Below are 15,559 nucleotides of genomic sequence, written 5' to 3'. Positions count from 1 at the left end.
ATTATTTAAAAAACATTGAGATCATGGTTTTAAAATTTGAATTTTGGGATTTTTTTTGTTTTTTTTTAGAATTTCAAGAATTTATTTTTAAAATATTAATTAATTAAGTTATTAAAAATGATTAATTTATTTCAAAATTTTTCAAAAAATTCACATTCTAAAAATTTGAATTGTTTTTATTTTTTTTTGGAATTTCTATATTTCATTTATTTAATATTAATTAATTAATTTATTTTAAAAAAAATGGGAAAAAATCAAATGTAAAATTTGTAAATTTTTTTAAAAATCTAAAATTCAGACATCACATGTACAATTTCATTAATTCCAAAAATCTTCTGATTAAGATTTTTTTTTTTTTAAACTAGATTTGAACTTTGAATTGAATTTTAAACACTTTATAGTCTTTCCAGACTGACTTTAGTCCAAGTGAGCTCAAGCAAAACGGCTCCTTTGAAAGTAAAGGTTGCAGACCCCTGGGCATGAGGAAGGCAGGAAAAGCTGGTTTCAGTTTTTGCTTTCTTAGAAAGCGTCTTAGTCCGATTCGCTGAATTTTACGACTGAATTTCAATCAACTGAAAAGTGCCAAATCACAACAAATGTAGCGTTTTACAATTTAAAACTCAAGGTGAAGTTGTCAGTATTCAACAAAACAGCTCCAAAATAGCAAATAACGCCTTTAACAGCCACCTTGGTTGTTTGTGGCTTCTTTGTGTTGCGGTTTCTAAACAAAGGACTCTGATTGGTCCAACGTTTCTGACATTTGTGGAAATAGCAGCAGCTCTGGACTCATCTGTCAGTGAAAATGAACACAAGCTGGCTGAATAGTCACAAAATCAACAGTCGTGCAGTTTGTCGTCATGCAGATTGATTTCTTCTCCTCATAAAACCTGCAGATGTTTCACACCAGGGGTCCATAAAAGTTCGATTAAACCAAGAAAAACAAACTCAGGAATCATTTTCACCTTCTTACACTTCCATCCTGTCTTTCTCTCTGAATGTCCACAGTAGATGTTTGGCTCTCTGACATCATCCCTCTCAGACTTTTGCATCATGTCTCTCTGCCTCCCACGCTAACGCTGAGATGGAATTTATGTTTGAGTTCCTCTGCTCGCCAGATGCTCGGAGTCACAGAACAGCAGCGTGCAGACGTTACACATCAGCTGGGTGCCTCCTGCGGGCTGAGAGTTTCATCTTCTCTCAATTCTGCTTTCCTGCATTTTTATTTTGGGACGTAATACATGTCTGGAGCACCACATGTATTTTAACACCCTGTCTCTTCCTGCATGGAAGTTTTTGTTGGTGCTTTTATTCAAGCTCCTGTTTGTTGCTGCATGCTCTCCAAGTTTTGGACTGAGATGAGTTGTGAAAAGTTTGCAGACCTGTGCTTGAGCAACGTTTGTGGTGTCGTGGTTGTGGTCGTGTAAGAAGGGCATGTTTCTGCAGAAGTGTGTGTCTGCTAGTTTGTCTTTAAGCGTCATGACTGTCGGACAGTATTTTTGGCTTGAATTCCCATCCCTTGTGAAGGCGTGAATGTGAAGTGCTGTGAGGTGTTAGATAATGAGAAAAGTGCTTTTTTGTGTCTAGAAGGCAGCCATGAAAATCTGGAGAAGAGTCTGATGAGTCTATTAAAAAGTAAAAATATCTCCTTGATGCATCTTTAGGCGAACCAGATCTCAGACATCTCTCCCTGCAAGTTGCCGTTTTTATTCAGACGTGCTCTTGTTGAACTCGTCTGGGTGAACGCGCCGCTTTAATCCATCACACATCAGGAAATCATCTGGCGGTCTGAGAGACAGGAAGGTGTTAGCCCCTCTGCTTCCCCGCTACAGAAAAACCCTCCACCAGCACTTTCTGAACCCCCACGAGCCAGAGAGAGTGGAGCAGAGACACTTTCTCCTCTTCTAGCTCCTCAGAGGCCCATTTTCCCCCCAAATCATCCAGACTGTATTCACTCTCCCTGTGGACTGAACTGTGGGAGGCGTTACGGCTTTTAAGTCGAGGATTTCACTCTAAAGAGAAATAGTTTCTCCTCTTTTGTTAAACTCTTGAGGAGACACCGGAGAGTATTGTTCTTACGCTTTCTTCTGCCTGTTTCTGGGGTTTCATCAGGACACGAGAGGCCCTCTGGTACCCTGAGCTGCAGGTTTCAGAAAGCGGCCATCATGTTGAAAACCGCCTTCCTGTGTGGGACGCTCTGCCAGCAGCCTTTCCTCTCTCCCTTTGACTTCAGATATGGCAGGGCTCGCTGTCATGAGCTGGCTTGTTCCAGGGAAAGGATTGTACTAATATGGAGCTGGCAGAGAGGCAGGAAATATTTTCCTAACTGAGGTTGATTAATGGAGGTGGAGGGAGGGAGGGAGGGGAGACGTGCAGAGAGGAAAACTTAATGTGAGGGCTGCCAGTACAGCGAAGTAGAGGAGGGTTGCATTTTATTATGAATTAGTTTGTTGACTGAAGAATTTTGTTGCTTGCTTGGTTTTGTGCAGACAGATTTATAAAATTCTGCGAACTTTTGATGCTGTTAAACTTTCTGACCTGTAAGTATCAGTAAACTTGAACATGAAACCAAACTCTTTACACCTCGATGGGGTCACATGGTCTTTGTCTCATCAGTCCACAAAACCTTTCACACCCTGAACCTTCATGCAGAGAAGTGTGAGAGTCTTCAGGCGAGCTGCGCTGGTTTCACATTCAACATTCATCATTCTCTCAATCATCTGAAGAAGGGACCCTTAATCTGGCTTCATTTTAAACTGACAGAGTTTGAGTCTCTCCCTGTCCTCTGTCATTGCCACTCGATGCCCAGAGCAAGTGTCGCACCTTAACCTCCAGCCCAGCTTCCCCCAGTGGACTCTGACTTGTTTCAACTAGAGATGGATATATTAAAGGAGCTGTGAGGAGTTTGAAAGTATCCCTTCTAGATATATTCCTAATCATAATCCACACTTTAAAATGAGATTATCAGTACCAATATTGCTGGTTACAGGTTATTTTAAATTGCTACTTCTTAGCTTCCAGTAAGAGTCGACCAAGACCGGATTGATCTACAAAACATCCAGGTCTCCATGACAACATTACATTAGCTCTGCTCCTAACACAACCAGGGGCTGGAAAAAGTTATTTTTTGAGTTGAAATGATTGTCTCATGGACTTTTGAATTCTTTTTTTTATTAATTATTGTTATTCAAAATTTTTCTTATTCAAAAACCACAGCTCCTTCCTAGTTTAGAAAACAAAAACTATTTGGCTTTCATCTATAAAATAATGTCAGACATCGTCTGCATACAAGGTCCTGCCGCACAATGTTTGTAAAAAAAAGTTTGCATTTGCTAAATTACTAACCCAACATCAAATATTTCATAGATAACAGTGAATGCATCTATTAAAGACTTGTCTAACTCCTCTGTACTTCTTGTGGTGTAGAGGTTGGTGCTAAATGACTCAGTAAAGTCTTATTTTCCCATGCTGTGGTCATGTCAGCAGAAAACACCTTCATTTCTCAGTCCATCACATCCACCTTCAAGGCATCACTTCATGTATTTCTTGCGAGTCTCAGTTTCACTTTAAGCAGTAAGCTCCACAGTGGCTTCACTCTGGCTTCCTTTAGTGGCATGAAGCTTAAACAAGAACTGATTTTGTTGTAATTTCGACAGAGTCTTTCGGTCAAGCTTTGTCAGGTTTTTCCCAGAATTCTGTCTTGATCTCAGAAATCTAGGACACCTGCTTTTGCCCCAGTCTGCTTCTCCTGCTGACTCCTGGTTGGTCAATTCTACTCTGACACAAACAAAAACCACAACATTTTATATGCAAATACATACCTAAGAGTATGGATTCTGCATCATAAGTCATAATCTGTCTATCTGGAAGAAAACTTTGTTTTTATAATTTTCTACTGAAAGTGTTTTCCTGATATTTTGAACAAGGAAAGCGAAAAATGCACCTGTTTCAGCTCCTCTAATGTGAAGATTTTCTGATTTACAATGTTTTTTAATTGTTGTTGGCTTCCTAAAGATGCTAAGATCAAAAGAGCACAACTGATCTGGTAGATAAATGCAGCTTAACTCGGTAGTTTTGTCCTTTTTTCTATTTTATGATCTAATTTGAGCATCAAGGTTGGCTGCCTCTGTGTTGTTTGCTCGCTGAGCTCTGCATTCAGCAGTTGCTAAGGGAAAAATATTGCCTTAATGACGCTGACTGGCAACTTTCCCTGAAACTGATGCAGAGCAGATTCCTCCCGCTCTTGACCCCCGTTGTTTTTACAGCTCGCCTCAGCGCTGGGAGGCTGAGACCAGAGAGAGGAGGCAGAGAGCGGAGGAAGGGAGGGATGGAGGGCTCTCACAATTTACGACCCTCCAGTTCCTCCAGCAGACAGACAGAGTTGCTCTTACTTTCACTTCGCTGTGTTTCATGACTTGTTGTGCTGAAGCTGTGTTTAAGCTGGGGTAATGATGATAATTTTCTGTGTGGATGAGGGGGAATTTGTGTTTGGGACTGTGAGCAGACATGTTAGCAGCTAACACAGATTCACAGCACATAATGTGCAGACAGAGAGTGTAAAACAAGATCACATGGTGCCCACTGAACACAGCTCAGTTATCTATAACATACATTTATTCAGCTGTGGGCAGTAACAACTGAGTCCCTCTGATGTTTTACCATAAAAGAAAGACATTTTTTAAGACATGGACTTAGTCACATTAAAAATACTGACTACCATCCCACCAGATCCCATCAGATCTCTGTCACTGTAAAGTAGAGGTAGACCGATATATCGGCCGGCCGATATATCGGGCCGATATTTGGACATTTGTCTCTATCGGCCATCGGCCGTATTTTCTTTTAAAAAGCCGATTTTTGATCCGTTGTATAAAATGACGCAATTTTTGATCAGGCACAAAAAAGATGAGCACCTCAAACTTGTGGAACCACTTGGATAAATTACATACTTTTGTTCAAATTAGATTAATAAGTTTAAATTTCTTTTTTGACATTTAAAGAAGAGTGTGAATGTTTACTACTGCTTGTTACATTGTGTGTTTACTCAGACAAAATATTTCATTGTTTTGAAAGCTGAATAAATGTTCAGAGGACTGGACACGACTTGTTGTAATAGATTTCCTTTAGTTGCTCAGAAATTGCTGCGTTTCACAAAAATGTGATAAATATATATTTATTTAACAATCGGCCTGAATATCAAATTGGAAAAATCGGCTATGCATATCGGCATCGGCTGCCCAAATTTGGAAAGCATCGGCATCGGCATCGGCCCCCAAAAAACCCATATCGGTCGACCTCTACTGTAAAGGAACTGATTGGTTTCAGTTGTACTCAATGTTTACTTCCCCTAAGTCCAGCCCCGTCTCTTCTACGGCAATCCAAAGCTGTCCACAGCAAAGATATAAGATTTACATTTGTGAAGTATGTTGAAGCATCAATGACACATCAGTCAGCACAAGGCAGATCTGGCGAGACAGGAAGTCAGACATGCCTTTAGAAACCCTGATGATTTCCATACTAAAACACTTACGTGACGTCAGTTTGTTTTTACTTACACTAACAAACTGTCATAATGAACAGCGTCAGGCCTGAAGTCAACAGGTTAAAAGGTTTACAGAGGCAGATCAAGACAGGAAAAGACATAATTCAGGACTTGTGACGGGCAATCTTCAGTCATGTAGGGATGGATACCTTTCACATATGAAATGATTTGGCACTGATGCCCAGCACCTGGCAATCGGTACTGGTACTGAACGGTACCTATTTCAGGTACTTTTTTGTGTTTATTTGGTGAAAAATATCAGTGTGTTTCATGATATATTTTTTTTTCCATTTAACGTATTACTTCTTTAATATATAGCCTTACAATGCTGTGTTCATGTCCAGCATGGAAAATCGCCTACTCTTCCACTCCCTCATAGTCACAAGGATGCATTTAGGTACCTAAACATGGTACCTCCTGATTTTTTCCGGAAACGGTACTTGGTACTTTTGACAGAAGTCGGCACCCATCCCTAGTCATATGACTCTAGCTTTCTGAAAACCATGAACTCATGTTTAATGAGAACTTTAGTCAAAAAAGTTTGGTTAGTTTTGAGTAGGGCTGTCACTTTAATGCATTAATAGTATTAACTTATTACACCGCAAATTAATGTGTTATTAAAACTATTGTGAATAACTCATTTGCTGCCAGCCATTTTCAGAGCATCTTGAATCCGTGATCCTTCAAGACCCAAATATTATTTTTTTCTATGTCAATGTAAACAGAAAAATTATCTAAGAAGAGTGGAATTTCTTCTTTTAATGTCTCTCTTCCTGTTTTTGATCCCAAAAACAACAAACATACTTTTTTTTCTCTCTGAACTACCGCGACACATCCTCAGTTGTAGCATGAGCTGCCTGAACTTTTCTGCTATGCCTCTGTCATCTCACATCTTGTCCTCATATCCATGCTGAGCTCTCATCCAAAGAGCACACCGCTCTTACCCACAGTAGTCTACGATCATGGTTTTGATTGACAAGCTCCACCAGACCCTGCCTCCCCCTGATGAAAAACATAATTAATTTCTATAGATGCAGTTGCACCACGTCAATGGCAGCGAACACGGACATTTTAATAATGGCCAGTTGGAAAAAAAAGGATTTACGAATCTTCTCTTCTTAGTGTATTTATTTGATTAGTCATGCACTTCAATTTCGTAATGTCCTAGAATTCAAATTATTTATTTGGGAACCTTAGGCAGATATGAGGTTAAAATGTGAATAATTAGATTAATTAATTACAAATCCTGGAATTAATTCGATTGTTGTTAATCACCTGACGGCACTAGTTTTGTGATTTTGACATCTTTGTTTTACGAAGGTTACTCCATCTGGTGTGACTTTGCAAGACATCCTCCTTTAAAACTTAAAATAAGATAACTTATAATCTGTTGTAGTATTTTTTTTTTCATATTCTAAGGATTTTGTGTGAAAAAACTGACCTGAACTTTTCCCTGTCACGCTCTATGTGACTGTCTGTAATCTGCTGCTGTAACCACTGAAGCAGTATCTCCGTGTCGTGCCCCGCTAAGAGCTCCAGAGCACCTGAACAGGCCTGGGAGTGTTGACCATAACACAGCCAGCGGGTCATGTGACGGCGCAGGTGGCTGCCAGCCATGACTTTGTGCTGCAGCCAAACTCCACAGTGACCCAGAGAGTTAGCGGAGCTGCAGGAGGCCCGGCTAATTCTTGTCAGGAGGAGGCCTGTCGCTGAGCCCGGAGCAGCCAAACTTAGCCTCCTTCCAGCACATTTAACAAGATAACATTCCTTCACGGAACTTTGAGACGTTTTCACAACTTTCTCCTCAAGGACTTTAGACATTTTCAGCTGTCTGCTCCTGTTACAGTTACACTGAGCAGGAGTCAAAATCTTCCCTCTCGGCGCCTTCTGCATTATCGAGACAAAGTTAACTATGTTTTGTGAACTTTGCTCTCTTTTTCTTATCCTTTGCCTAAAGAAGGTTCACATACAGAGGGAATCAGCTTAATATGCATATAGAAACAGCCTTGAAAGACATTGTCCTGTTTAACTTATCTGACTTTTTTTGGTGATATGGTGTGCACAGCAGGGGGCTGCGGCAGTCTGGCAGCAGGAGATTGCTGTTAGTGTAATCCTGTTTTTACTGATTCAACATGACAACAGTTAGAGCTAGAGATGTACTGCCTGCGAAATGATACAGGTGGTTTTTTACGTTGCGGAAAATGATATATGAAATTTGATATTTGAACTGTTGAAACTAGTCCCATCTCTTTCTGAAACAATCAAAACCTCTACCTCTCATCTGAATAAGCTTTCCAGTTTTAAACACAAGCTACACGACCAGAGCCATGCAGTAACCTGGGGTGTTAAGAATAAAGCCAATGTGGTAATTAAAAAAAAACTGCAGTTCCTCATTTGTCCACTTGAGGCTTCCCCCAAAAGTCGAGGAAACCTCATTAGAGCCCATGTTAAACAGTCAACCTTTATAGCACAAAAAAAAACATTTGCAGCCTGATTCATAACACATTTTTGATATTCACTTGTTTATTTTTTTCCTGCACACTTAACAGGAGTGAAATATTTTCATTTGATAACTTTTGAAATCATTTAAAAGCTCAGAGTTTTCTATAGCGACACATTAGAGTCTTTGATCAGATCCGTAACGTAATGGGTAAAAAGATTTCATTTAACAGATTTTAAAAGTATGAGGAATTGAAGTACACTCCCAGAGATGGTACTAAAAAAAACTAAAACCATGAAAACAGCTTTGAGTTACACTCAAAAAGTTGAGATTGAGTCTTAAAAACTTACATTTAAACCAAGCTAGGATGACTTCATGAGAGTTTCAGAAACTATTTTCTTCATGTCGCTACATTTGAACTTGTTTAAGCAAAATCTGGTGAAAATATTTCAGATTCTTATCTATTTATGACACCCCATTATCATAAATGACTATTGTTTACCGGGATAAAATGCTTTCAGCTACAGATGTTTATAATTGGAGAAGTGAAATCAAAGTGAGCAAATGTTGCAGTTTGAACCATTATTTTGCTGAGTTATTACCAAACTTTAGGAGTTGCACTTTTGCGTTGTCATTTTGGGAGGCGTCTATTTTTATTTCATTTGTGGGAAAGGGAACTGAAAAAGGGGAAGGGAGAGGTAAGAGTGGGACGATTGCATCCTGGATAACAGAGAAACAGGAAGTATTGAATCTGCAGGCCGAGCACATCTTTAACACGTTGATTCAATTAAACACTTTTCACATTAGCTGCTGACACCACAGACCTGCCTTGACAGTTTGAAGTCTTTGGCAAGCGTCTGAAGTGACCATCGATCAGGAATAAGTGAAATGTTTAGAGCCTGTTGGAGCTCGGCTTCAGATGGACTCTAAAGCAGTTCAGTATCTTTCAGTTGGAGGGCGTGTGCACGCCACATAAATCAGCGCTGGTCTTTTTCTGTCAGCTCTACCCTTTAAGATAAAACACCATATAATCAGCATGTTTCCCTCAGCTTCTTCTGCACTATCTTCTTACTGCTCTACAGCTTTTTCATTGGTTGAATCTCCCACAACTTTCCAGCAAACCCGCCCACATCACAGTGTGGCTCTCAGTTTATTGATTGACGTGTAAACCTCATGTTGCTCTATTCTTAAGAGTGATCTCATAGAGGAAGTTCCACGAGCGCTCAGAAACCAGCCCGCCAGTGACTTTTAAGTGGCTTTTGTCCCCCGGCCAGTACGAGACAGAGCCGGCTTTCATACACGCCTGGCTCAGCCGCTGCAGGTCCTCCCTCGGCTCTCTGGAGGAAGCACAGTGCCGGGCGTTCGGAGTCTGGGCGTAATTAACCCGGGTGCTCATAAAGAGGCGTTTGCTCCTCCTGCCAGCTCCTGTTGGGCAGCTGCTCCAGATGTTTTCCAGTGCCAGACAATCCAAAGCATGCTACACCTCCAGTGTACAGTACACAAAGCTGCAGTGTGCTGAGCTGCAAGACAAAGCTTGTTAGCGTCAGAGAACGGTTTCTCGCAGAAGTGTTTGACTTATAAAACCAATGGGAAACATGTTAATTAGTGAACTGGTCTGCTGCGAAACAACTGAAAGAGTTTCCTTTTCATGGGTTTAAACTTCACCACAGCTGGTTGTGATTAAAGTTTTCACTCACAGACACATGAAGCTGAGATTTACAGGTCTAAATGTCACATAACCAGCTGGTGTCGTGACCCACAGCGCTCGGGCTCTAACAGGTGATTACACCTCTGATGATTGTTTATTTTTTTCATCTGTGCAGACATTCACAGCCTGGTGCAACTCTCACCTGAGGAAAGCAGGCACGCAGATCGAGAACATCGAGGAGGACTTCCGGGATGGACTGAAACTCATGCTGCTGCTGGAGGTCATCTCAGGTAAGCAGGATTACCAGAGTGTGCCTCACGCTGAGTTTGGATACCGGGCTCGACCTTCAAGAGAGGGTTGGACGTTTTAGAGAACATGTTTGTTAGCTTTCATGCAGGGAGTTAAATTACAAATTAATTATAAGGTCCACTAAGTTTTTTGCCTAAGTGTTTATTTGCTCAGTGTTAGAGCTGATGTCCTGCTGTGACAAAGTAATCTCATATAAAGGATTAATAAGGTCTCCAGTAACTAATGTTAACAACCTTTTACCTGCCTTTACCTTCACTTATGCCTGCATAAAAGCTGTTTGTTGTATCACATGTACTGTTCCAGATCTAACTGTCAAATATGCAAAGACTGACCTATATTTACTCACCTGTCCAGGTGAACGATTGGCCAAACCAGAAAGAGGCAAGATGAGAGTCCACAAGATCTCAAACGTAAACAAAGCCCTCGACTTCATCGCCAGCAAAGGAGTCAAACTGGTTTCTATTGGAGCAGAGGGTAAGAGATGTCATATGTCTGTTTCAAAGTGCCCCGAAATAATTTAGGCAGAATTAATCCAACCTTTGTCAAACAAACGAACACTTAAAAAACTGTTCGCAATGTAATTCCAGCAAACTTAATATCCCTTATTTATAAATAAATAGTAAGCAAAGGTTGCTAAAGTAATCCAGAGTAACCCCTCTGTATGATTTACTATTTACAGTGAAACTGTGACTTACCAAGTATAGGCTATATGATGTTACTGCAGAAAACTCAAGACTCCTTTATTGTGCATTATTAACAAGAAACTTGAAAGTTTTTTCCACACTACTCAAACTGCTGAAGGAAGCCTGTGTAATTTATTGGTACAGTGAAACTGAGACTCACCAGAAATAGATAAAAGTGTTATTCTATAGATTCAAACCATTGTGCAAAAACAACAGAAGATTTAGTTTGTGCTGTGTGATTTTTACTGCTGAAGTAAGCCAGAGTGATGGCTCTGTGTTACTTACTATTTACAGTGAAACTGAGACTTACCAGGAATAGATGATGGTATCCAGAGTGGTTTTACCTGATTACTGTGCATCCTTTACAAGAAATGTTGCTTTTTTCACACTAATAAAGCAACTGAGACACACCAGGAAGAAGCCTTTGTGTAGTTTACTATCTACAGAGAAGCTGAGACTCACTGTAAACAGATTCAGTGTTGTTCGTGAACCTTTTATTGTACTTAAATAGCCAGAGATTAAGTTTTTGAAACTTCCGTTTTTACTGCTGAAGTAAGCCAGAGTGCTATCTCTGCGTTACTTACTATTTACAGTGAAACTGAGACTTACCACAAATAGATGATGGTATTCAGAGTAGTTTTACCTGTGTATTGTGCATCATTTACAAACATTTTTTTGCTTTTTTCTCATACTAATAAAACAACTGAGGTACACCAGTCTCAGCTTCTCCGTAGTTTACCATCTACAGAGAAGCTGAGACTTACCATAAACAGATTGCATTGTTATATGTGAACCGTTTATTGTGCTTAAATAACAAGAGATTACGTTTTTGCAAATTCCCTCTGTACTGCTGAAGTAAGTCAGACAGATGCCCCTGTGTTACGTACTTTTTACAGTGAAACTGAGACTTGCCAGAAACAGATGATGATATTCAGGGGAGTTTAAGCGTATTTATTGTTCAGTTATAACAAGAAATTAAGTTAATTTTCTGTGCTTAATTGCTGAAGTAAGCCAGAGTGAAGCTGCTCTGTAATTTACTGTTAACAGTGAAACTGAGATTTACCAGATACAGATGAACTTGCACTCTTTGTAGTAATGTAATGGACCAAGGTATGACAGAGTTGCTAGAAATACCTGAGGTGTTACAATGAGATGACTGCATGGGTTCAGAGAGAATATCTAAGACCTTTTCTAGGTTTGTTTACCTGTCAGATTCTCACCTCGAGATTTCATTCAGAGCCTGAGCCAAGTCAATAACCAGGATTCAGCTATTAACATTGTGTAGTCCTTTGCTTCCTCCCCGTCTTTCTCACTCCCTCTTGCTGTGCCATTTAATGAGATCCTTATTGGAGGGTTTTCCGGCAGAGTTTGTGCTTTGCGGTGCATTTTCTCAGAGTAGATTTCAGGATCAGCAACCCCCTCAGGGCCCGAGGCTGCTCATTGTTCAGCGCAAATAACTCGGGGATGTCTGTCCTCCTCCCATCAGAGAGTAAACAGCTCTTTAGTCGAGTAAACTCCCCTCTCACCCCCCTTCACTCTCCTTCTCTCACACAATCGGTTTACCTTCCTCTGTCACAACCATACACACATCTCTGGTATTTTCTGGAAGTGAAACCAAACTGTGAGTGATAAGCTGCTCTGAAATGTTTACCTCACTTAAAGCGACACCCACCCTCCTGTCTAAATGTGGTCACTTCTGGCTGACGGTAGAAGAACTGGTGAATTTCTGTTGTTTATTACACTGTCTACGGATGTTTCAAATACTTATTACCGCCGCCAAGGAGGTTATGGTTTTGGGAGAGTTTGTCTGTCTGTTTGTGAACAACATAACTCAATAAGTAACCAACAAATTAAATTTTCAGGAAATGCTCAAAATGAGATAAGGAAGAAGTGATGAAATTTTGGAGGTGATCCAGATCACCATCTGGATCCAGGACTTTTTTAGAAAGATTCTTTATCATCGTGAGATAGGGCCGTTTTCACAATATGTGTATATAACTCCACGATGAATGGTCGGATTGCTTTGTAAAACAATACAAGACAAGGTCACCATAATTTCTGACAGATGTAAAAATACGATCCAAATCCTGGTAATATTCTGGGTACTAAGATCTGGAATATGAAATATGTACTGGGTCATCATAGTTTTTAACACTGTCAGGTAACAAATTATCGTACAAACCTGCAACTAACACCAGCAGACAGTCTGCTGAAAGGGAGTATAACATTAAAGTAGGACTAAAGTGTTGCGTGACAATCAAAATGTGCTTGGTGGAGGTCTGAGCTCTCTGAGTGCTTTTCAAGTTAGAGATGTCCTAAGTCAATATTTAAAGTGTGCAAAGTTTTAAGTCTAGAGGTAAACATGTTGAGTTAACCCCTGAATTAGACTTCTAGATGCTCTGAATGGCTTTTCCACAACAAATACAAGAATTTAGTGAGATAAGCATGATATTTGCTCAACTGGTGACATCACCAGTTGGTATCGAAACCAAACTTTTTTGTATAGAAAGAGTAACTAAGGGTTCCGGATGTGCCTTGATGTTTCTTAAAGAGACAGTAGCTTGAAGGAACAGGCTATAATGAGGGTTTTCAAGACAACAGCTTGAGATATTTAAAATCTTTGTTGAACTCTGGCACGTGTAAAAGTACTACATCCCTATCAGAGAGGCAATAAAAAGTTGGCATAGTACCCCCTCTTTAAAGACAACGTACTTCAACATAAAAAGACAGAAAAGTTTGAACAGATGCACGCATGCATCGACAAATATTTGCCAATTCATATACTGCGTTTTTAAGCTTTTCAAAAGAGTAAAGTAATTCCACAAGCTGATTTTCTCAGCATGGTCCAAGAAAACAAGACTTTTATGATCAAAAAGGAAAAGAGTATCTTCTTAAATTAGAGATTTTGTCGTGCACAGAGACTGGAATAAGAACTTTAAGCCAGAGCAGCATTCCAGACAGATTAGCTGCTCTGAATCCTCCTGGTGGAGCGGCCTGCAGCTTGCAGCCCTGCAGCCCTGCAGGCGGCTGGGCTGGGATGAGACTCAGGTTTGTGCAGCACATCAGGGGGTTTGTTGTCGGTGAGGGATGACGGAGGGTGGGGGGGCGAAGTTTCAAATGGATTTAACAGGATTTGCGTTCCTCCCCCAGGTTGATCAGTCGTGTTCATTAGGGCTAATCTCAGCATGTATCTGCATGTGTCGGCCTCAGAAACAGAGCTTGATTTTTCTGCCTCTTAATTCAATCTGAGGCGTCTTTCTCGGCGCGTTACATGTTTAGACATCTGACAGTCACAGTTTGTCTGTCACAGCTGAGCGTCCGAGGAGCGAGCCTTATTGGATTAGAGGGAGAAACGAATGATTATTGACGGACGGGCAAACAGGGCTAGCTTTTAAAGGGATTTTCATTATGGACGGCACAGAAGAGGAGCAAACAGGACGTTCATTCACAGCCTCAAACTGCAGCTGACTGACAGATTAACAGTTTGAGACACAAAGCAATGAATCATCACACGTTTCATTCAGAAGAACTTTATTACTCACTGGTCCGGTCTCCTACGGGAGCTCTGTGAGCTGAGAGTCGAGCAGTGTGTGACTCAATGTTGAATCAACAGATTATCTGAGACTGAAATAAGTCTGCTGACCTCAAACACCCATAAATAGAGTTCAGACACAGATTTTCAAAGGAAGTTTTAAAAAGTATTTTATATTAGAAAGAAAAATTGTGAGGATTTTCTAAGTGATCTTGAAGAAGTCTCCCTTCTAGATATATGCCTGATTGTAATCTGCACTTAAAAATGAGATCATCAGCGCCAATATTAAAGGCTACAGGTTATTTGTTCAGAGATTAAAGACAGAGACTTGTGTTTTTCTCTGCTGAAAACGATTTTTGTGATTAATTTTGTAGTGATGGTAGACACTGGAGCCTAACTGTGAGACAGGAAAAGGACAGAAGAGCAGAAGAAAGATAAACAGGAGAGTGATACAGCCCAAGCTAAAAGCTAATTAGCCTTTAGCTCGGGCTGTATCACTCTTTAACATGGGGTCTAAGCTGTTTGTGATAATGTTCATTCCAACCCACAGTCAGCAGTTATTCTGCAGTGGTCTGCTCAAACTTGAGAGTCTATCAATAAAATGAAGAGTGAGGTTACGTTAGCTCTGCTTGGTAGATAACTGGCAGGACATAGCTAGTCAGGATTTACTAACGTTACACATTACAGACACGTCTTGGAGCACCAGATTGCCAGCTGCGCTAAATATTAGCAGCTACTTAACTACTCACAAAGTGATAGTGTTTCCTTTTGTCACGTTAGCCCAAGCAGCCGTTGTTGCTAACATTTAGCCGGCTGCTAGAATGTTTGCTTGGTGTCATGTTTCAAACTGTAGCACTATATAACTGTACTGATAAATACTTTACCTCAGCACTTTGTATCTAGTAAAAAGTTGTATTGAACAAGAAAAATTTGTTTTGATCTGACCTCCATTTAATTCCAAAACAAATGCACGCCTCACTAAAAGTCATTAACAACAGTGTGCGAAGACTCCAGGCCACAAGGTGGCGAGGGAGTGTGATTAAAACAGATCCTCCTTGTAGCATCTTAAGGTTATGCAGATTTAACCTGTATTTTATGAAGATTTTGCACTAACTATGGGTCAAAGCAGTATCCCTCTTTAATTCTGTCTCCAGTGATGGAAATTAGTATTACAACATAAAAAAAAAACATTATCATTACGAAATTCTTTTTGACCTGTTGTCATAAATAGGAAAACTTCAATAAACGAAGTAAGAAAAGATACTCAACCTTAACTTTTTTCAAAACTCAAAAACAAAGAAGTTCGTAAAAAAAAAGGTCATAGATGTGACTTTTTCCTCCTCTCACATTCTGAAGCTCTGAATGCAGAAAGCCAGTAATTTCATCCTCCTCAAAAAACTAAAGAACA

At 40.1% G+C, this 15,559-nt stretch overlaps 1 protein-coding gene across 5 annotated transcripts in view; it reads left to right on the top strand.

Moving 5' to 3' along the window:
• Positions 1-15,559, top strand: part of actn1 (actinin, alpha 1) — a 58,297-nt gene that overhangs the window by 19,619 nt on the left and 23,119 nt on the right. For all 5 annotated transcript variants that reach the window (XM_074692028.1, XM_074692025.1, XM_074692027.1 and 2 more), the window contains exons 2-3: positions 9,803-9,917; positions 10,291-10,410. In XM_074692028.1, the coding sequence (XP_074548129.1) occupies positions 9,803-9,917; positions 10,291-10,410 (235 nt within the window). The remainder of the gene's footprint in view (positions 1-9,802; positions 9,918-10,290; positions 10,411-15,559) is intronic.

Source organism: Halichoeres trimaculatus, unplaced genomic scaffold (genome assembly GCF_033239565.1).
Source record: "Halichoeres trimaculatus isolate MK-OKI-2021-1 unplaced genomic scaffold, fHalTri1.1 fHalTri1_scaffold_17, whole genome shotgun sequence".
NCBI lineage: Eukaryota > Metazoa > Chordata > Actinopteri > Labriformes > Labridae > Halichoeres > Halichoeres trimaculatus.
Note: the sequence above shows the minus strand (reverse complement) of the source record. Positions and strands in the feature narration are given on the sequence as shown.